Source organism: Diorhabda carinulata, chromosome 3, assembly GCF_026250575.1.
Source record: "Diorhabda carinulata isolate Delta chromosome 3, icDioCari1.1, whole genome shotgun sequence".
Taxonomy (NCBI): domain Eukaryota; kingdom Metazoa; phylum Arthropoda; class Insecta; order Coleoptera; family Chrysomelidae; genus Diorhabda; species Diorhabda carinulata.
In genome coordinates, this window is record NC_079462.1 from 9095481 (window position 1) to 9118864 (window position 23384).

Consider the following 23384-nt stretch of genomic DNA (forward strand, 5'->3'; position numbering starts at 1 on the left):
TTTATTTTATTAAACGAAAATATAAAATAACTTTATATTTGCAGAAATCAACGATAAAGATAAAAGGTAAGTAATATAATAATTAATAATAATCATAAAGTAATAATAATTATTATAAATAATAATAATATTTATTATTATTAATAATAATAATTTCTATCTGAATAAAAAAAATCCCGCCTCTGGTATAGAACATGCTCCCAGTGGGAGAAATTGGGAGAAAACGAACGCAGGGAAAATGTATTGGAAAAAAGGAAAAATGTACCAGCGAATAAAATACACTAAAATGTACTAGAATTGTACAATTGTACTAGCTCTGGCAACACTGGACACCATGCTCAGTACAGAAAGGATTGGTAGTTATTATTTCATAAACCTTAAATATGAATACCTACTCATCTGTGGAAAAACTAATATTCTACTTCTTTTGAAATTGTGGATTATGTAGTATTATAACAGTTAAAATATGAGGTTAGAATTTTGTTGATGCAGATGATGAATATTGTTATTTCTTCAGCTTTTTAAAAGATAAAAATTGGAAATGTCTAGTTGTTTAGTTGACTTGTGGTTCCATTTATGATGATAACAGCATTATTTTCAGTTTGTTCAATTAAAATTTTGTAAAATTTGTAATGAAATATAACTACCTTAGATAACATTCATTAAATCCTATGAATGAATATGTAATTGGACATGACATGACATTGGATTGATTAGTAACTTCTATGCCACCTTTGTCCTTTGGTGGTACTTCTCGATTCTCACATGAAATGCAAGGTGATTCATTTGAAAAAACCGACAAAATAATGCATTAGTATTTTGATTCACCCTGAATCAGATTCAATGAATATTAACGAAATAAATAATTTTCCAGAATTTTTACTAATAGCCAAATGCTTCTTCATTCTTGAATTTCTCTTACATTGTACAGGGTATTAAATTTGTTACGATTTTTAAGGAAAATTTTTGATAGCTTTTTAAATATCTCGTAGAACACATATTATTGTAATGGGGAAGTCAAGCTAATTCGAAATATGCAATAAAATATAAAGTGTATCATTTTAAAAAATGTAACTTGATATGAATCTATAATCCCTCAAATTTTCAAATTGGTATTTCAAAGGACAATGGAGGCACTAAACTTTTATCACACTAATCAATCACCCCGTATAGTAAATATGCATCATGATATGTAGGTATAGATGTATCGTTGAGAACTATTTATATCACGTTTTTGGTAAAAGCACACCAATTAAAACCTGTAATATGTAAATAAAAAAATATAGAAATTATTATTTTGATTGGATTATTAAGTATATTTACAAAGCTATATATTATATCAATCTAAATTTTTATCTAAGATAGCTGAAACTATTGATCGAGAAATATCCTTTTTAAGTAAGACGTTACGCCTATGTGTGAGGTCAAAATGATAATTCAACTTTATCCACATGCTATTATACCATTTTATCGTTTTTTATTTTAACTGCAAGACTCGAACACGACACTGAAAATGTTTTCTAAACCAACAATAGTTTTAAAACAATTTTTATTAACAAATCAATTATGCAAATTGTCAACCAATACCCTTAAGTCAAATATAGATGTACATTCAACACAGTTTATGGTGAGTTTCATTTTTTACTAATACAATAATAGCTAGTAGATGTTTTTATCAAGTTGAATCTGGATTTATCGCACTCTATGAATTGCTGATATAATATTTAGTATTTTGAACCGTTTTATCAGTAAACTACATTTTAATTGTAGATATTTTGATATTGCTTTAAATTAGATACCTAGAATGGAATATGTATACATAGGTAATACCTAAGACATTAGAAATTCTACGTAGCGAAATGTTTTTAATTGATTTAAAGTTGTGATTTAGTTTATTGGAAATAAACTTACATAATTCTCAACTGATTCTTATCAACTATTTCATTTACTATAGAAAATAAAACTGGATATATGTAATTTATTTAACAAGTTTTACAGCCTGGCACATTTTAGTGACTGGCTTTCCTTTGACTGACATAATCTTTGGACTGACTTGATTCACTAGGTTTGCCAACTATTATACTACCATCTAGAACTTCAGAACAAGGTCAACCGAACGTTAGTATAGTTCTTCCAATATCAGTTGCAGATTATGAAAACTTATATAGAAACCCTTACCGACAATTTTTTTTATCTACCATAGGCGTAGATACCTCATTTTATATATTTATTATTTTTATAAATACTTTTAAAAAAATGTATATATCTTATCCGAGAAAGTATTCGTTAAAAGGCAATCGAATCATTATAAATTGGACGGAATTATACGCCGTTATTTAGACAGATTCACTTCATTGTAATCCTACTAAGAACTTAGAAAACCATCATTATTATAGCTCGTTAACTTGCTACAACTGAATATTAAATTATAAAACGTAAATAGACGAGTAAAATGTACCTGCCTGTAAGGAAGTTTTGTTTAAACGGGGTATCAGACGTGAACTGAACCCTTATGAGAGTTATCTAAAAACTTTCCGACTTCAACCTGAAGATATCAGCACTCATTAATATCAGTTGAGAAATATATTTGTACATGCGTTAAGAGATTCTCACTAAAATTTCAGCCATTTTGGATGCTTAGTCTCTGTTTGACGATCGTAGAAGTGAGTCGTTGTGCAGATTTTTCTGAAAATGGAAGTTGTCATTAAATATTTATTTTTGAACGCAATATATACGCCTACGCAAATGAAAGAGAAGTTAGGCCCTGTGCTCTGGCCGGAGACTCAGAACCATCAATTACGATCGTAAAATGTGGAGTTGATAAATTCAAACGTGACGGTGAATGACGCCTAGCGTTTGGGATGGCCAAAATCTGCGACAACCAATGATAACATCGAAAAGTTCACCAGATAGTACCGGACGACCCTCGGAATAAGATTAGATAGATGGAAAAGGACATCGGCACATAAAAAGAATGATTTTGTAATATTCTGACTGAAGAATTATGCATGTGTAACAAATACGCGCGTTGGGTGCCGTGTTTGCTCACTTTGGACCAAAAAGCGCATTCGAATGAACATTTTGTGGTATTGACGCAGTTTAAGCAAAACGAGTCAGATTTTTCGCGTCGATTTGTGATTGTATATGAAACCTGGATCTACCTCTACACTCCTGAAACGAAAATCCAATCAAGTCATTGGAAAAAGGAAATACACCAGATAAATGTTTGGGCTCCATGAGCTTCAAATTTGTGCTTTAAACCCAAATTGTAGAATTAGAACGTTATGTGGGCATTTATTTCAAATTCATTTCTATTTATTTAGATTTACAGTTGTGTATGCTTGAAACAAAATTTTCTTATATTATTGAATTCCGAGACCAATTGCGAATATGCATTATTACTTGTGAAGGTATATATAGTGAAAAGTATAGTTTTAAACAAGTCCTTTCATAGTATTCGTATTTTTCATTCAATTAATCAAGTATCTTGTGTTTCGAACACGACAATAAATGAACAAATAATTTGTGAAATATTTTCAAATTTGACTCTTGACACAAAACCTACCAAGTGTCTTGCAATTGATCCTTTTGTGCCAAGCTCATGAGCGTCGAGCCCGTGGGTTTCGCGCACAAAGTACTTTAAAAATTGGAATGCAACTCTGCTCAAATATGTCATAAGTCAAAAGTGCCAAACTACCGAGTAATCAGCGTTCGAAATTAATTTTAACTTTTCGGATGATAACTTAAAAAATGGCGAAGTTACTACAATGGCAACTATTTACTAGACATTATTTGAGATGAGATTTTTTAAGTACAATAAATATAATTTTTTGTGTTACGACACTATTTGATTGAAGGTGCGATATGAAATATATTTGAATAATTTTTTTCATGTTGCAGGAAAATAGAGAACGTATGATCGAGCTTGTGAATACTCTCAGATCCAAAACTGAAAAAGTTTTGAAAGGTGGCGGTGATAAATATGTTAAAAAGCACGTTTCTAAAGGTAAACTATTCGTTAGAGATAGAATTAAATTGCTTTTAGATAAAACCAGTGCTTTTTTGGAACTATCCGCGCTTGCTGCAAATAATATGTATGGCGATAATATTAACTCTGCAGGAATAGTTACTGGAATTGGAAAAGTTAGTGGGTAATGACTCAATTAATTTAATGCTAAGCTTAAGTAGTATATTGAGGCATATGTATCAACTTGGTGTGGTTATAAGGTTGCTGTCTCGAATGTGAAATTTGGATATGTATGTTATTACTTTTGTTTCAGGAGAGACTGCATGATCGTAGCAAACGACGCAACAGTTAAAGGCGGAACTTACTATCCGATAACTGTAAAAAAGCATCTAAGAGCACAGGAAATTGCAGAAGAAAATAATTTACCATGTTTATATTTGGTCGACAGTGGTGGAGCTAATTTACCCCATCAATCAGATGTATTTCCCGATAAAAATCATTTTGGTAGAATATTCTTTAATCAGGCTAACATGTCTTCCAAACAGATAGCACAGGTAAATTTTATAGTTTACATTTGTAGTAGATCCAAAACAAATTTTTATACAATTACACTGTAATATTGGGCCATAATTCAACGCTTGGGGCACTTCAATATGATCTATAAAACTAGTGTTTTGTAAGCCATAAAACATTCAATTCATTTATTACATATTATATATCGTGGCTGTTAAATCAAACAGGCATATGTGCAAAAATTGAGATTTTGAGTTGTTGGTATCAAAAAAATATTTTTTTCACTATATATTTTTATATCGAACCCTATGTCGTTGGACAGGTGTGGTATACATTTACGTGGAAATAGTCATTTCGTTTATAAGAAGACAGATCTATTGTTAGATTCTCCAGACGCTGAGATTGGGAGTTATGTGTTAAAAGATCTGTAAGATTTGAATGACAATGCTGACTGTCCAATAGATGTCATCTTTTACAGCGATAATTGTTGTGAACAACATGGTGGTAATGTTCTAATATGCTGTTACAACATTAAACACTATAAAATTGCTCACCCACACATTTTGAGTGAAGTACCACTCTCAAAACGAAAGGAATTCGGCTCCCACAACCATGGAAAACAAATTAAGAGTATTCCGAAGTGGACCGATATGCTTATCTTCTCAATACGCCAAGACTATGAAAACGGCAAGCATTACCTGGTTCATGAGTTAAATAAGGACTTTGACATAGAAGCTCTAAAGAACTTCTAAATGATTTTACCAATTCATGACATTCTCCTTTTTTCTACCGAGAACAGGTACCAAAAGAAGAAGGCCTTGAAACACAAAAGTAAAATGACATTGATTTCAAAGTCATATCAACATATTTCTCCTAATTTAAGTAATTTCTGATTCATTTGCTACTACTACTTCAATAAGCAGTATTCATCTGAATTTTATTCATGCATAAGGTAGGATTGAAGTGAACCAAACGGCCGTTAAATGGAAAATGTCATATGCGAATACTTTAAAGCACTCAGGTGAAAAATACACATTTTGCACTATTTGATTTCACAGCGATGAGATTAATTACATCAGTTTTTTTTATCAATACGCAAAACAATGTGATTCTTTCTTATTGGTGAAGATAAATTATGCGAGTGTCATTTTTTAAGTAAGGAACGTTTTTAAATGCAGAAGATTTATTTACGAGCTTGAATTGTATTACAACCTAAAATAAATATATTTTTTACTCATAATTACATTCCCCGCTAACGCAGCAAAGAATCTTTCAACTCGTTATCATTTTTCAAACCCTTTTCATCCAGAAACTCCTTAAGTTTGGGCAACAAATAAAGGTTGTATAGGGATTTCTTCATCAACTTTTTGCGTCAAGTCTTCATTTATGACACTATATCGTCCAGATCGTTCTTTATCGTCAATTTTTGTCCTTCTTTTATTAAAAATCCAACACCATTTATGCCATAGAGTTAATATTAAAGGTAGAGAGAGAGATTTGGGAACTTGTTCAAGTGGGCCCGAACTGCTGATAGAGAGAAAACGAACATCGATATACTACTCTCTATCTCTTCCTTCTCTATTCTGATTGGATCTCCAAGACATAGAATGGCAAAGTTGCTGCCAATTTTCTTTCAAATTTGAAAAAGGATTTTTGTATTTGGAAGCTATAGTAGCAATACAACAAATTATTAATAATCTTGATTAAGATGACTGGCAATGATGATTTAATAAATCCTGAGTGAAAACTCGATTATAGCGATTTATATGAACATATTATAATCGAAATGTTTTAGGATTTAGTCCTAATTTATAAGTAATTTTAAATAATTGGAAAAATCCTTTTTTATCTAGCGAAAGACAAATTATTTTCCGAAAAGTTTTAGGATCGAATTATTTTGGTTAAGATGGTTTTTTACGACCAATCGGAGAAGATCATACAATGTTATGGGTTCCGACATAAAGATTTACATGTCCAAAGTCAAAAAGTTATTTCAAATATTTTAGAGGGCTTGAGACGAGAGCTTGGAAATCAGTCAAATGCTATTATTGGCTTATTGACGTATTATATTGTGTTTAATCTTAATAGAAATTCTTTGGAATACATCAAGAAAAAAATACTCAAATATAATTGATTATCTACTTTAAGTGCGGCATCAGTTGTTTGTTTGTGCCTCTCACGGACAAAGAGAAGTTAGACAGGTTATACGAAGTATTCAAAATGTATTACTAATTTCCAATATGATGGATTTCCATTATGTTACTTTTGTCCAGTTAAACAGTGACTAAATGATAAGTTCCCTGGCATATTGGTTGGTCGAAGAGTAGCACTGAGATTTCCCGACCTAGCACTTTAAGATTTTTTTCTACTAAAATCGATTTTTCATAAAACACAGCCCTATGGAAGATAGAACAGCTGCGTGTAAAGAACGTCAGGCAGAACGTTTTTGAAATGTCAGAATTGTGTATAGAGGTCATACGTTTTCAAATGAACAGCCTATGTATTCCTACAAAGTTTTAATATCGTCTTTTGTCCAAATTGTTATTGTTTTATTATTATATGTAGAAAAACTTCAAAAAAACCTTACTTCTACACCTGATATTACACTTTATAAGCACTTGTTCGAGGGTGTTCTGTAACAGAGTAATAATTTTGAAGTTCCTTTTTGAACTAGAATTTGTTTAGGATTAAAATTATCATCTTTCACTTTTTTCACTTCACAAATTTCTATCGAAAGTCTTGGGCACAACTCAATGAGTAGAAACAAACTGTAAACTGATCTAAATACAAATTCAATTGTATGTACTCTATTTTTTTAATTGACCATGATTTGTTGAAGATAGCAGTAGTAATGGGTTCCTGTACAGCAGGTGGGGCTTATGTACCAGCAATGGCAGATGAATCGGTGATAGTTAAACAACAAGGGACTATCTTTTTGGCTGGACCTCCTTTAGTAAAAGCAGCAACTGGAGAGGAGGTAATTTAAAAAAAATAATTATATATTTTATGTGCTTCACTTTTGTATGAATTGGAATTTCAGTTTTTAATATAAATATTACGGCGGATTCATAACGGTCGCCCGAAGACCAAGAACGTTGAAATTCACTTGGATTCTCATTTTCCTCTAGAAAACACATCTATTTCGGCACGAGCTCGTGAACGACACTAAACGAACGCCAATATGCAAGCTTTCTTTGTTCTGTGACCAAAGACCGACCCTAGCCCTGATCGGCGACAAGCTCACACAAGCCAATTTGGTTTGTGGACATTTGTCTATGCTTGCCACACATGTAAACGTAGCATTTCACTTTCACTTTCTCATCGCATGTAAATCATTGAGTTAGATTAATAAGCAATCCATCTCCAATGAATCTGATACTCCCTAAATATTCCTTAAAACTTAGTTTCGTTAAAACAGACAATTGCCGAATGAAGCACTGGGATCCTAAACTAAAAATGGAAAATGTTTTAAAATGGAATGGAAACATTGTTAGAAAAACCTAATGATGTATTTGATTTTTCACTATGGTTTTTGGAATGTCATGGAAAAAAGCTTCTTACATACATACAACGTTAACTGTTGAAGCTAAAGTTTTACATGAATGAATTTCATGTTTAGCCATCAGCTGTTCTTAGAGACCTCGTAGCAAAATAAGAACCAATCAAATTTGTTTTCACGGGTCACAATCACATTTAGGGTAAGGACTTTTACGAACAATCACAAAAATATTAAGTTTCTTTATTCATCACTATACAATATATACACAGACAGTACAAATTGAAACATAATTAGTAAATTTTGGGTTACATTGAGGCATCTTAGTCGCGAGTTTCCTCACAGAAACTAATTTTCTAATATTTAAAGCGGGCTCGACAAACAGGAAAGTTTTTTGGTGTCAATTGAGAACATCTCTTTGAAATAAGTGTGCGAGATGAAGAACTTATTGTGGATACCATTGACGATCAACGGCATATTAGCACTATAGCTTTATCCAGCTAGAATGACCTATCAAGATCATCTATACAGCAAACCATTAGACGTAAATTACACCATCGATATCATGCTCACAAGAAGTTTTACCTCAAGACTTATATGAGCAATTGAATTTCTGTCGATTTATTTTACGAGACAATATTCACTTTCAAAAGAGAAATTCTCTTTAATGACGAGGATTGCGTAACTCGTAGGGGTATTACAAATATGCACTATTACTACGAGGGTTGCTACTTAAGGTTTGAGATATGGCAACACTGAAATGAATATGTTAAATCTGACATTGTCATCACAAAGTTTGATTTTTGTAATGGTGAACGTCATAAGAGTGTCATAATTGTCATAAGAGTGGTATTTGAGTTGTTTACAGATACTTGAAACTTTCATCTTGGTCAAAAATGGAATTAAATCGCGATGATTTTCTATCTTCGACGTGCATTAAAACAACAGCAGTGTGCCGATCAAATCGCTTTGACTCAATCCACCGCGTTTCGCTATTTTTCCGAATTCAATCATGGTTGCACTTCGCTACAGAATGAATTTCGTTATCCAAAATCGGCTGTTGTGGTAGAAAACATCGATGCTGTACGTAAACCTCGTCATGTGACATACTGTGAGATTGAGGCATACTATTAATTCCACTCGCATACATTCCAGATTTCATGAACATTTGGCTGTCAAACAGATTTTTTTGCGTTGGATACCGCATAATTTGAAAATCGCTCAAAAAAAAAGCTCGTGTCGATTGGTACAAAAAAATGCTGAAAAAATTCAATCGCGGTACTTCAAAAGGCGTCTATAAGATAGTGACTGGCGACGAATTATGAATCTATGCTTATGAACTCTAAACTAAACAACTGTATGGGTCTTCAAGAGGAGCCAAATTTAACAAAAGTTGTTCGCGCAAAAAGCACTTCGAATCCAATGGTCACCTATTTTTTCGGAATAACTGAACATGTTGCCACCGTTCCATTAAAGTAACGAAGAACGGTTGATTCTGAATGGTACAGCAGCACCAGAAGTGTTCGAAAAAAATTAGGGAAACCAACCGCAGAAGACGATTCATTCTCCTCCACTACAGTGCGAACTCTCATACATCAGTTCAAACTAAAACGTTTTTCAACAGTCAAGTTTGGTATCCAATAATTTTTTCTTATTCCCGCAGATCAAAAATAAATTGCAAGGTCAACGTCTCCCTACACCTGAAGAAGCGGTAGATGTGTTCAAATCACATGTTTTGAGATACCTCAATCGGAAAGGAAAAAATACTTCGCCAAGTCTATTGATCTTAGTGGAGAATATTTTGAAAAAAAAAAAATAAAGCCATCTCCAATTGCGAGTATTTGTTCATCTCAAAAATTAAGTAGCAGCCCTCGTATCATAAGTATTCAGTTGAAAACCCTCGTATAATAACTCTTTTCACATTTCCAACGTGAGCTTAAGATGAATGTGTGGGTCAGAATTATCCATCATTGTTTGATTGGACTAGTTATTTCACCAAACCGGTTAACTGACGAAATTTCTAATTTTGTGTCTAAGAGAAAAAATTATGACAAGTTAATTTTGAGAATTATAAAATTTGATGTATAAATTCATGCCTAACTTTTTAAATAACATTATTGAAAATAAGTCTTTGGTTATTCGTATTTTCCTTGAAAATGACAGTTTTCACGCCTAGAAATGTTTCAGAATTTAATTATCAACATTTTCAAGAAAAATCGAATTTTTTAAATCAACTTCTTTGAAATTTTGAGGTTAGATAACCCCTGATTAACTTCCTTAAACGGTTTGATCACCTTCTACTTACCAAATTTGGTAATTTGAAGTTAAAGGTTGTAAAGAAATTGATTTTTTTCAAAGTATTGTCCCCAACTCCACAGGTATGCAACTTGGTATCGTCATATTTTGGGCTCCCCTATACATCACTGCTGCAAAAGAATTAACCTTTTCTTGTTTTGTAGGTTTCTGCTGAGGATTTGGGAGGTGCAGATCTACACTGTACAACTTCTGGAGTTACTGATCACTATGCTCTTAACGATGAACACGCCATTGATATAGCAAGAAAAATAGTAAATAATCTATCTTATAAACCTCCCGTTACTTTTGACGAATCGTTTCAAGATCCTTTGTACAATCCTGAAGATCTTTACGGTATCATAGATACGGATTTGAAAAAACCCTTCGATATAAGAGAAATTATTTTACGAGTGTTTGATGGATCGAAATTTGATGAATTTAAGAAAAAATATGGTGATACTTTGGTGTGTGGATTCGCAGGATTGTATGGAAAAACAGTGGGAGTAATAGGAAATAATGGAGTGTTATTTTCTGAAAGTGCTATGAAGGGAGCACATTTTGTTCAATTGTGTACCCAAAGGAAAATTCCCATTATATTTTTACAGAATATTACAGGTAAGTACAATTACTGGGGTATGGTCGGAACGCTAAAAAGGTCGGATTATCAGAATATAACATTTTTATTTATATATCACATACTTGGACTATATTAGAAATATATTTTACATTACCTAGAACAAAAGTCAGTTAGATTTTTGGGTATCAAATGACATTCTAGACTTAGCTGCAATAGGCAATATCAAACGCGTTTTTAGCGCCAGTGTGTGGAATTCGGGTAGGGGGTTTGTCACTATCACTATTCGAATCCTCGTTCAGTTTCTTCACCATTATTTTCCATAACAGCGATAATAATCTGGTCGTCATTGACCTCCTTTCTAGTTTCATAATTTTTGTCATATTGGGCAATCCACTGCATTTCACTGGTAGGGTCATTCGGTTGTACGCTTTGTAGGTTTTTAATGATTTCTTGTGTGTCAAGGTTATTTGGCTCATCTACGATCTGGTCACAGTCATAACTACTGGCAAAAGCTTACACAAATATTTTCACAAAGGGTAAGGTTTCGGTTCCTCCAATAAATCAGCAATTGTATAGATAGCATCTTTGATGTTAAAGGATTTCATTGTTTCGAATATATTAAAAGCTTCGGATTTTTCTAAAATTGAACTGATGTACTTCTGCGATACCGCCTCTTTAACTATTCTATAAGTGCCTGATCCACTGGTGTGATAAGTGATGTGATATTTGGTGGTAAGAAGATAGCTTTTATGTCCTTTTACCCTAATTCCTCCTCAGATAGATGTGATGGTGCGTTATACAACAGCAATATAGCACGAACAGGGAGCTTTTTTTGATTCAACTCCTTTTCATCAGATGGAACCAACTCGTCGGTAAACCAAGTTTTGAAAAGGCTGCAATCAATCCAAGCAAATTTTTTATTACGATAATGAACTGGTAAGGAAAATAAATTTATGTTTTGGAATGCCTTAGGTTTATTAGATTTACCAATAACGAACCATGGAAGATTGCCTGTTCCATCAATATTGCTGCAAAGAACAATGGTTAGCCTATCTTTTATAAGTTTTGTTTGAATTCATTTTATAGTTTAAGCCTGTCTCGTTAATGTTGGACTTGGCAAGGTAACAGTTCATATCGTTCGACAAATTCTTCACAGAAAACTTCTTGGTCGCCTCAGCATCAGCGGATAGTTTTTTTCCAGAAATTGAGATAAACCGGACGCCAAGACGGGCTTCCGGCTTCTAGTTTTTTGTGCAAAGCTATTGCCTTTTCTTTTCTTATGCGCCCAGATATCAAAGTTCCTTTCCTTTTTTCTTGGCAAAATCACATCTACAATGCATTGTCAATGTTTTGCGATTTTTAAAAGCGTTTTCACCATCTATTGTCACTGTATATGTCTTTTCGATCACTTCTCCAATCTTTAATCGTCGTAAAGCTTATATTGAGTTCCTTAGCAATTTTTTCGAATGATACCTCTTTGTTGAGTCTTTGTAATTTTTCACTCAATGAAAAAGTAACGTAGGAGTACTTAAACGGACAAGCTATAAGGGGAATATTAAACCAGCAATTAATTTCATATATCTACTATGAATTGGAAAATCAGAATGTACTTTCAAATTATTCATATCGATAATACTATTCGTATTAACCGGAGTGGCAGACCAGTCGAGGGCGGACGTGAGGGGTTCTACTGTAATGTACAACCCTTGGTGTAGTACAACATTTTCTATAAATCAGTTTCTTTATACAAGAAACTGTTAAACTAACTGGTGATATCATTCAATGATAAAGACATTAGAAATATTAATTATTCATATATGAGGTGTAGCTTAAATGAGACAGGTGATATAAAGCATTTTATTTGGGGATTTTTTGGTTGTCTAGGGTTTTGTTGGTATATGTGGTTGATACGTTAAATGAGCGGGAAATCGTCTTAATTGCGTAACCCTTGCCGTCTGCGTTTTATTCCCGACTGCTATTGCTGGCCTTAAGGTCGATTCATATATATCCGTGCCGTGCCATGACGTGATGTACCGTACCGTGACCTTCAGTGGAAAAAAATATCTGCTGGCGAAATTCTTAGTAAACTAAAAGGAGAAAAGTGACTCGAGCAAACTCTTTTTCAGGGATATGTGTGAATCGAACTTAAGGCTGCTTCCTCCTACATTTATTTATTATCACTTTCGATACATACATCTCCTCTATTCCTACATCGCTTCATGGGAATCTTCCATTGTTCTAAACAGTGCAGGAAGTTTTTTTTTCAACAGACTCAAATCTTTCCTTTTAATTCACATTTGATTATTATGTTCTCAAATAAGTTTGAGTCATTTTCAAATGCATTCAAAATGTAAATACAAATATTTTTGCGAGCTTCTTGTTGTTTAAATCTGCCATCTTGAAAACACTACAACTACTTAAAAACACGTGAACGCAAAAAACATTCATTTCCATTCAATTGTTTCAATGAATTATGATTTTCAATTTTACCAAGTTTAATGTGAAATTTCACAACAATCCGTTTCCCTATTGTTACCACGATCATTTTTAAGGCGAATCAAATAAACAAACGAAGGCGACGGCTACACTGATTTATCTATAGACACGGTAGACATTGAGTTCAAAAGAGTAGGCTTTAGGCTAAACAGCTGGCAGACGTTAACCTTAGGCGCATGCTTAATTCTTTTTCTGTAGCAGCGCTAGTTTCGTTACTTAATAATCACACCTCGTATAAAATGTTGTCATTTGTCCAATAGGTTTTATGGTGGGTCGACAAGCAGAAATGGGTGGTATAGCCAAAAATGGAGCCAAACTAGTAACAGCAGTTTCTTGTGCTAAAGTTCCAAAAATCACAGTAATAATCGGGGGATCCTATGGAGCTGGTAATTATGGTATGTGTGGAAGGGCATATTCTCCTCGATTCCTTTACATGTGGCCCAATGCAAAGATAGGAGTGATGGGAGGTGAACAAGCTGCTGGAGTACTATCTCAAATTGCCAGTTATGGAAAAGATTGGACTGAAGAACAAAAAAAAACTTTTGAAAAGCCCATTTTAGAAAAATTTGAAAATGAAGCTTCACCTTATTTTAGCACTGCAAGGTACGTTATTCACTCTCGAACTTTAGGATAAGGCTTTTCTCCTTTTTCACATACTCAGTGAAAAAAATATTTGGAATTAACTTTTCTTACTAGTTTATTCAATTGTTTATATATGTGTTCATTTGATTCTTTTATATTTTAGGCTTTGGGATGATGGAATCATAGATCCAAAGGATACAAGAAAAATTTTGGGTTTAAGTCTAGCAGCTACTTTAAATAAAGATATTCCAGATACTAAATTTGGTATTTTTAGAATGTAAATTTTTTTTAGATGCAAAACAATATATTTTTAAACCAAACTAGTTCAAATATTGTTCTTTAGTTATCTCAGTTCCTCAAGTGTTCTAATCGATAAGCTTCTCTGTTATAGTCAGAGCAAAAACTTTCCATTATCACGAGCTATCCCAAAATTTCAAGATAAGCAAACACTTGTGCCTTTTTCTATCAACTATATCTTGAACAAAAAAAAATTATATCAAATATTCAATTCAACTCAAATACTCCTTTTGTTTTCTTGCAACTGCTTTTTGGTTTGATTGAATAACTTATGATAAAAAACAATGGAAATTTTATCTTTTAGGATACAACTTTCCTATGACCTTGGCAAATGTGGTAGGGAGTGAAATGTTGATAACAAATATACGAAATGGAGGCTCCCGACGAGGCACCGCAGGGTAGATATAACAAAAGATAAAAAAATGTTTAGGTGGAGCGTTTTGTTGGATAAAGAATATGGACAAGCAACTTCAGTAAAAAAGGCCGTCAATAGGTCGGAATACGTGTATGTCAAGGTCAAAAGTTCTAACCTAAATTAAGATAGAATTCTATCTTAGGTTAGGTTAGTTTTCTACTCACTAGAATGATGGGAACAGTGGGATATAGGATCAGACATTATGAAACATTTGAAAATACGAAGTTTTTAACGAAAACAAAAAATATGGCATGAGCGCCCTATATAAATATACATGGACATGTTCAGAATGACCCTAGAAATGACATATGTGAAGGTCATAGAAGAGTTGTACCCCAAAAGATGTGATTACCAAAACAATTTTTAACATGAAAAGGACAAATTAATCAACAAAAATGATTGAATACAAATAAAGATAAATTGCTTCCAAATATTCCAACATGCATATGAATTGGTGAAACTTTCCAATTAGTAATTAGTTTTATTTGTGGGTTTGATTCTGCACCAGATCAGAGACAGTACAAGTGCAATATCAAAATTGTTGTACTTGGTTCTTTTACTTCTGACTTTTTAGTAAGTTTCATGTTGGTGAGTCACATAAAATCTATGAAACTCTTCATCAAAATGGTAAACTGGTATCAGCTATTTATTGATGAAGTGTTTGTCAAATTTCATATTTAACACACAAATAATAAAAATATTCAACAGTTTTGATTAGTGAGAGGTAAATTTTGTCTGCAACAATGAACAATTTCATAATCGAACATGTCTATTACAACGATATTAAAGTGGTTTTGATTGTAATAGTGAATGAAGCTAATATATTACTTTACAGGTCACAATGAGAACTAGCTCTATATCACTTTGTAATCAATTCAAAATTAATGTGAAGGCATGTTTTATCATAGACCAGCTTTATTTGTCACAAACAACTATATGTTTAACTAAAGTTGAATATTTTTGTCATTTGTATGTTGAAACTACAGTAACAGAAATTCCAACTTGAATGTTTTTGTGGTGAATTGTCTTGATTCTAGATCTCTTATAAAAACGTCCGAGAAGTAAAAAAGTTGAAGAAAATAAACAGTTAATTAAATTTGTGTTTAATTTCAATCCTAGCAAGAATATGATAAAACTTGGGAATGGATGAAAAATTGATTCAATGTGACACTCAAACATTGAATAAATTCCTAACAATTCTGAAGCTATTGATAACAATTTAGAAAATTAGTGAATTGATTTGAAATGTAATCTTTTTAGAAAGCTATTGTTTGAAATATTTATTGGTTATACAAGATTTCCTAATCACATAAGTTCCAAGAGTAGGAAAAATTTAGTACCATTCTATTTTATAAATTTTTACTTTTAATGGCATTAAATTTAATCACAAAAAAGTACAAAATTTAAATCAAATTTGAACCTGTTTACTTTGATACAACTGTGGTATCCCTCTTTTCAATATTTCTCAAGTGTTTCTTTTTGGCCTTCTTCAATTTCTTTGTATTAGTAATTACTTGTACAACTTCAGATTTCAATCTGTTTTCTTCTTGACGTTTCAAATTAGCTCTCCTTCTTTCTTTTTTCTTTTCTTTCTCTTCCTGTTTTTCTGCTTTTATAGCATTTGACAATTCTTTTATTTGTTTCAACTTTTGCCTCAATTCCTGTTTTTTCTCAAATGAGCTTTTGATACCTCTTGTTTTTATTACAGACGAGAATTTCTTTCGTTCAGACTTCCAAATTCTACCGGATTTTGGTTTTCCTCTTGGTACTGTGGAATGTGATTCTTTTATTAACTTCCTAAAATAAAGTCTGTTTAATTCGAGATGTAAGTGTAATGTATAGTTTTATATAAAGCGTTTATGTTTATAAAGATGTAAAGCACTTACTTTTGTTCACTAAAATCAACCTTCGTGGCTTTCTGTTCATTTGATACTGTTTGCTTTGATTTAACCATCTTAACTAAGTATTTATTAATAACTATTAAAAATATTTGATTTAACCTATATTTTTAATTCATACATTTAACACGTGCATCTTTAACAAATGACAAATGACAAATTCACAATGGAATAACATTAGTAACATAGAACAAGTACTTCTCTTTACTAATTAAATTGAAAATAATCATAGCAGTAGCAGTCTGCAAATGACTGTTCTATGCTACCAACATTTACGTTATGATCCGACCACTTAATCCATTGGAGTACTAAAAATATTTGAAAGGGTTTTTAATTTAACACCTAATAACAATTATTTACCAAGATTAAAATATTAGCAGCATTTATAAATAACGTATAACCATTTTTACTATATAGATAGTAATTTTTTAATATTAATTGTAGTATTCCTTTTTCTGACATTATTAATTTATAACTTTAACAAAACAGCCTTTTATTTGCTAGTAACACGAATATAAATTCAAATTGGTTGATAGGGCTTTTCGGAAACGATGTTCAGGTTAACCCGATCATGATTTGAATGTTTGGAAAATAATTCGGACCACTTTACGTGTTGTTCCGAAACTGATCGAAGTAATCAGGTCATAAGCATATGATAGAATCCTTTCTACCTTAGTATACAACTGGGTTAATATTCGTTATCTTTAAGGGTATATTTCTAATAAAATTCGTGGAAGCACAGCCCACATGCTTGGCATACGATAAACAATGTCAACATTTCTAAACCAATTCAAGGCTAAAAACCATACTGACACGGTCCACAGAGGTTGTAAGCTCCAAGATATTGTATTTCGTGCCGTGCATGACACATGCGCACCATTTTCATTTTGCCGTATAAACTAATAATAAAATAATTTACCTGTACAAACAAAAGCCCAACAATTTTCTTTTTCTCTGATTTATCGTAGATGGGTTTGTGATTGGAAGAAACGAATCCTTTATTTTGGTATCCCTATTAAACCAAAAGACATTAAACAATCTCAAAAAACTGGTGCAGAGGCGCATGTGCAATCACTGTTTGCCAATTTTACGTCGAAGTGCGTGCGACTCCGCACTTCGCCCACGAATTTGCATTAGAAATGAGCAGGGTGATTGACGGGGTACTCAAACTTGCATGTTTGTACTTTTTGGATTTTCAACAATAAAATAGCTTATCGGTATTAAAATTTAGTTTCCTCCGAAAACGTTATAGGATAGCTTCTGCAATAAGCAGATCGGTAATTTACCTTCAACAATCCTTCGTATGAAATGAAATATATTTATATAAGGAGGTCGTTAAACACTATATCAAAATCAAAAAGATAATAAATCCTGATGAAAATGTATTCGAAACAGGTAGTCGAATTTGTTAAAGCTCAAGATCCTAGCAATCATTCTAAATTTACGATGATATATAAGCAAATTGATGGTTATCCTATGGGAAAATCTGTATAAAGTATTATAGCAGAATTAGTAATTAAAGATATTGAGGAAGCTGACCTAAGTCAACTTAACATGAATATTATGTGAATGATGATAGTACTACTGCATTACCAAAAAATGAATTTAAACATTTAAGTCAAGTATTCAATTCATTCATTCATTCAATTCAAATCATAGAAAAATTTACGTTGGAGATTGAATAAAATAATAAAATGAATTGTATTGATATCACACAGGGTGTTCATGCAAAAAATTGTGAGTAGATGACGTGAAAATAATGCTGAGACAAAAAAATCGATACGTTTCTGAGTTATGGGCCTCTGAAGTTGCGAAACTTGAACTCGTATCAAAGTATATTTTCTAAATTTTACATTCGAGAAATATAAATTTTCAATGGATAATCATATATGTAGTGTGTTTGACGGAATAAATAATTCTACTTTACTATCTGAAGGCCAAGGGCGGCTCATGCTCAATGGTGAACAATATGCAACTTTTACAAGGACAACCAGTACAATATAAAGATAGCAAAAATGATTTTTCAAAAAGGTATTCTTCGTTCAACTCGATGAAATTTATGGTTTAGGAGATACGTAAATTTTTAGATCGTTGTACATGTAAAAAAAACAAACCGTTCGCCATAAACAGACATTCTAAAGAGAATTATCATAAATTGTAATTATTTATCGAAAATACTTACAGGAGGTATTAAAACACGATCAAACATTTCTAATTGAACTGCATACTATCGATTATCGTGTTAGTTACACAAGGAAAAAATTGAAATTGAAAATAAATTCGTTGGCTAGCCTACAACTTATCAAAAAAAACAAAAAAGACTGTAAAAAATGTCCTTGAGTTTCTCAACATTTCCGCAGTCTACGGAGGATATTTCTTCAACTTGAAGAGCTTTCAAGGTTTTGCTTTATAACGTCACAATGGAAGTTTATTCTATCGATCGATCGATATGAAGTACAAATGTTTATCTATTTAAATACTTTTCTAAACTTAATAAATTTTATTAAGTTAAGCGTAAGAGTAGGTACCTAGTTAAAAAATCGATTGAAAAATTCATTTTTGCTATCTTTATATTAATATATACAGGTTGTCCATATAACTCAGAAAAGAGGGGTCGTATGTGAAATTTTTTTTATGTCACAGCAATATTTTCACGTCATCTACTCACTCCCAATTTTTTTGCATGGGGTCCCGGAACATAGCCCTTCTTCGTGAAGTTCTATCGTGATATAATCACTTCTAACTATCCATAGACACTCTTGTTCCTTGTACAACTCAAAGAATTCACGCAAGAAATTTTCCGCATAAGCCATTTTAAGTTATATTTGGAAAACAATTACATGTGTATTCGTTTCTCCGGAACGGCGATATGTTGAATTTGTGATTCCTTGATATGGCGCCCAAATCAACAGTATCTATGATTCTAACATTTCAGAAATGTATAAAAATCTCATTTATCGTATCAGAAGATGCAATATTCAGTATTCTAGTGTGTTCTGGACAATTTGAAGGCTCTGCTGATGAATCAGCATTCTTTTAGATACACCTTCGATTTGCATGTCTTTCAGGTTTCTATTAAAAACCTCCCTGGATCTTATAATATAGAAAAACACCCTCTAGAAACACAAAAACAGCATAACTTGATTTTTTATCAACTCATCTTTTATTTACTCACTCTTATAAGGCAAATTATTTATCAAATTTTCTAGGAAAAGTGGTTTTCCATGATATTTTCTTTTCAAAAAATTCTACCATTGAGTTTATCAAAAATATCACTCATGTATTTTTTCTACACAACAAAATAAACTCCAAATTTATAAATGGAGATGATGTGGATCCTAAATATAAGTAGTTTTTAAGTTATATATGGAAATTATTTCCAAGGATATAGGTTTTATTCAAATATCTTTATAAAACCATTTCATTTTTTTCTTACTATATAAGTAATAATTAAATTGGGCATTATTTCACATATTAGCATAAGACTTGAAACTAAAATTATTTAAGTTACATAAAACCTGAAATTGAACAATTTAAAAGATATTCTCAAGCTTAAAAACACGCAGTGTATAATAGAAAATTCTGCACTAGTAAATAATAGGTATTATTATACAAGTGAAAGCACTATACTATAACGAATGTTTTATAGTAGTCATAGAATTTTTTTTATAAAATAGTATAAACATTTTATTTTTCTAATTTTGAAAACTGTCGCTGTTTAATAGATGAGTAGGCTAGTACTTTTGAAAAAGGAAACACGAGATCTAAATGTTTCTGCAAACAACTATATATTTTCAAGGATTCAGTTTTATGTACGCCGCTGACGCAACGATCGTGTAGAATCGGAAAATTAGACAGATAAGACTAGTAGCTTCAAACCTGCTTTAATAAGCTGGTATTTTAGTAGTTCCTGTGACAAAGAAATAAAAGTTTATGTAAGATTAAAAGTTAATAAAGCATATTTTCTTCGTAGTGCATAATGGAGAAAAATAATGTGTGAAGATTTCAACTGATGTCAGAAGCTGAAAAGACTGACACAAGTTATTTTTATTTCCATAATTGTCATATTTGACTTCTTGTTCACTAGTTTTACGTTTTTTTCTTCAAATTCAATTCAGTTTTTCTTGCACTTTTCTCGAAATCGTAGTAGAGATTTGCGATGATTCATCGGTACAGATTTATTGTTAGCTCGAATATTATTCTGCACGTTTAAATCTTAGTAATTTTTGTTTGTACAAATAATGTTTGTCTAAAATAAAAGTGAAGGTTTGAAGTAATGAAAAAGAAACATTAACGTACACAAGTGGTATTCAATCTGAAAAAGAATATGACCATCTTATATCAAACTAAGATGTGCAGTTCTGATAGAGATGAAATAGATAGGATACCATCAAGAGATAGAGCTACGAATTGGGATGTTGCAGGTTTTGTTTTTTCCATATTCAGTCACATAGCTGATGTATTTTTCGATTGCAATGTAGCATATAGGTATTATGCTAGTAAACATTTATCATATTTCTTTGCTACATTATCTTTTATCATAATACCAGCAATAATAAATACTGCATTCAGTGTTCGAATGTATGTACTAGATCATGAAAATGTCAACAGAGGAAGTAATCTAACAAAGAAATTTACCAGGAAAAGGCTGTGTATCATTTTTATTTTGATTTTTCAATTAGCACCGATTCTAAGATATTTTGATGCCTTAAAATATGCTTTAAAATCTCAGAAGGCTGAAAAAAACAAAGATGTAGAAAACCAAAGGAAATATTATGAAATGATGGCTAAAGAAGATTCAGATGTAGCATTGTTAAGAGTACTGGAATGTTTTTTAGAAGCTGCACCTCAGCTTATTCTTCAGTTAGCAATTATATTCCACAGCAAAGGAAAGGAGATGGAAGGTGATACCTTTACAAGTAAGTCAAAAATTGATTAAAAACTTTTAGTTTTTTCATAAATCTGATGAAAGTAAATTAAAATCAAAGTGTAATTTATTCACTATCTTGTTAATAGCAATGATGTGACAGAAAAACACTATTGATACAGGGTAGTAGTAAATTATTCAATGAAATACAAAAAGTATTTTCTCTTAAATTTTTAAACAAATTTTTTTGAAGAATCGTAATATATCTAAAATAAAATTTCAAATGAAATTTTCCAAAATATAAAATAGAGTTTTAGTTAGGAAAACTCCCTTTTCTGCTGTTTTTGAGAAAAGCTATGATTTTTTGTGATTATCCAATTATTACTTTAGTCATTTATTTTTATTTGTCAGATGTATATATCAAATTTAATTGGTTCTTTTATTTGATTAATACTTTTATGATATATTGAATATTTTTCTCACCTGGTAGTTGTTGTAGGCATTAATAAAAAATTGACATTGCCATTCATCTATTGGTACAGGGTGTTCTTTTTCAACTGTTAGCTTAGAAAAATTTTAGCTCTCATACTTTATACTCATACTCATAGCTCTAACTTTAAGCTCTCATAACTAATTAATAAATTCAGAAGTGTATATTTTTTATTAACAAATCAGATATTGGAATAAACCTCTAATATGTTTACCTCATTTAGATGTTTTTGTATTGGTCATTTAAAAAATGTTACAAATCCGCAATTGTATATGAAAGTATGGCAATATATGAATTATAAAACCAAATGTAAAAGTATTCAAATTTTCTTCTCATGTTTTAAATTATCATTAGCAAATTGAATTTAAGATTGAAGGATCCAATAATACTTCTTTCAATTTGTAATAAAACATTTTAATAACAACTGATAGTATTCATGATTTTATACAATATTTTTCAAGTTTTCCATAAAAAACCCATTAATAAATTTTTAAAGATTTGTTTCTACTTCAAAATTATTTGTTGATCTACTCTGTTTGAATAATTTTATCATATTATAAACTTTGACCAATTGTAATTAATTAATTCACTTATTGAAAAACTGGCTCTTAACCTTCTATATATCTGCTACATATTTTTTATATTGTTGTGGTTTTATTTTCTTATTTCGAAAAATCTTTTAGCACTTTTACTTGTCATATTTCTGAGTAGATAATTTCATTATGAATGAAAATAGTGTTGCAAATTTATTTATCATCTTAAATTGTATCTCATAAAAATAAAAACAATTTAAGAAGGGTTTCATTATTTTCTTAATTATCCTCAACATTTATTTTAGTAATTCATCAATTGTTATCCATTGGCAGTTCGTTTGTTAGTATGGCATGGTCAATGGCCTCTTACCAAAGACTTCTACGTGTTTCACTAAGAACAAAAAATAATATCTCGTGGTCAGGTACCATTGTGCAATTTATGTGGCATTTTTTAGTTACTGGTAAGTAATCAAATGTATTTTTTTTACTTATCTAATCTAGGAATAAGATTTTGGATTGAGGAGTACCTACTCAATATAGTAAATTTGATAGTTATTACAATGTCTTTTTATAAATAAAATTCTGGTGAAACATTGAATTTAGTTATATTAATTTAATGTTAACTGTCATCATAAATGTATGAAGCTTTTGTAATTCATTTCTCATAAATGAGGTTTATGGTCGAAGAATGTATTATTTATTCTTAGCTCATTTAGCATAGAAAAGTTGTTCATAATCTCTCCATTATCATTCATTGCATCTTCGTTAAGGCGCTGTTTGACTCCTGGTACGCCTTTCTTGTCAATTCGTGCATTTGGAGTTCCCTAGAATAATCAACATTTCCTTCGTTGGTAATGCTTCGATCGTGTCTTGAAGTTGGTCGTAAAACAACTTCCCCTCATGCCTGGATTTATTGTTTTCCGGTGCATATACTGATACTCCTTCCTTGGTCCTTTCC

The 23384-nt window shown here is 31.5% G+C and overlaps 3 protein-coding genes across 5 annotated transcripts in view; 2 read left to right on the top strand and 1 right to left on the bottom strand.

Moving 5' to 3' along the window:
- Window positions 1-1408: 1408 nt before the first annotated feature.
- Window positions 1409-14246, top strand: LOC130891317 (probable methylcrotonoyl-CoA carboxylase beta chain, mitochondrial). Its single transcript, XM_057795953.1, has 7 exons — window positions 1409-1627; window positions 3901-4151; window positions 4281-4521; window positions 7320-7457; window positions 10436-10886; window positions 13605-13947; window positions 14090-14246. The coding sequence occupies exons 1-7, from the start codon at window positions 1514-1516 to the stop codon at window positions 14205-14207; spliced, it is 1656 nt and encodes a 551-aa protein (XP_057651936.1). The 5' UTR covers window positions 1409-1513; the 3' UTR covers window positions 14208-14246.
- Window positions 12151-16708, bottom strand: LOC130891318 (coiled-coil domain-containing protein 86). Of its 2 annotated transcripts, none has more exons than XM_057795954.1 (2): window positions 16525-16708; window positions 12151-16447 (listed from the first exon to the last, which is right to left on the bottom strand). In XM_057795954.1, exons 1-2 carry the CDS (start codon window positions 16590-16592, stop codon window positions 16063-16065), a joined length of 453 nt encoding a protein of 150 aa, XP_057651937.1. In that variant the 5' UTR covers window positions 16593-16708; the 3' UTR covers window positions 12151-16062. The 2 variants fall into 2 exon arrangements, with proteins under 2 accessions (XP_057651937.1, XP_057651938.1); XM_057795955.1 differs by having other exon boundaries at window positions 15981-16435; window positions 16525-16699.
- A 3675-nt stretch (window positions 16709-20383) lies between these two features.
- The window catches only part of LOC130891051 (XK-related protein 6-like), a 29552-nt gene continuing 26551 nt past the window's right edge, over window positions 20384-23384 (top strand). The window contains exons 1-2 of one of the 2 annotated variants that reach the window (XM_057795555.1): window positions 20384-21455; window positions 22732-22887. In XM_057795555.1, the coding sequence (XP_057651538.1) occupies window positions 20864-21455; window positions 22732-22887 (748 nt within the window). In that variant the 5' untranslated portion in view covers window positions 20384-20863. The remainder of the gene's footprint in view (window positions 21456-22731; window positions 22888-23384) is intronic. The other variant, XM_057795556.1, reaches the window with a different exon arrangement.

Excerpts from the sequence above, each read along its gene's own strand:
- LOC130891317 (XM_057795953.1), top strand. The coding sequence starts at position 1,514 with ATGTTTTCTAAACCAACAATAGTTTTAAAACAATTTTTATTAACAAAT. Across the intron at positions 4,152-4,280 it reads GGAATTGGAAAAGTTAGTGG|GAGAGACTGCATGATCGTAG; the intron begins GTAATGACTCAA and ends CTTTTGTTTCAG. Across the intron at positions 10,887-13,604 it reads ATTTTTACAGAATATTACAG|GTTTTATGGTGGGTCGACAA; the intron begins GTAAGTACAATT and ends TTTGTCCAATAG.
- LOC130891318 (XM_057795954.1), bottom strand. The coding sequence starts at position 16,592 with ATGGTTAAATCAAAGCAAACAGTATCAAATGAACAGAAAGCCACGAAG. Across the intron at positions 16,448-16,524 it reads GTTGATTTTAGTGAACAAAA|ACTTTATTTTAGGAAGTTAA; the intron begins GTAAGTGCTTTA and ends CGAATTAAACAG.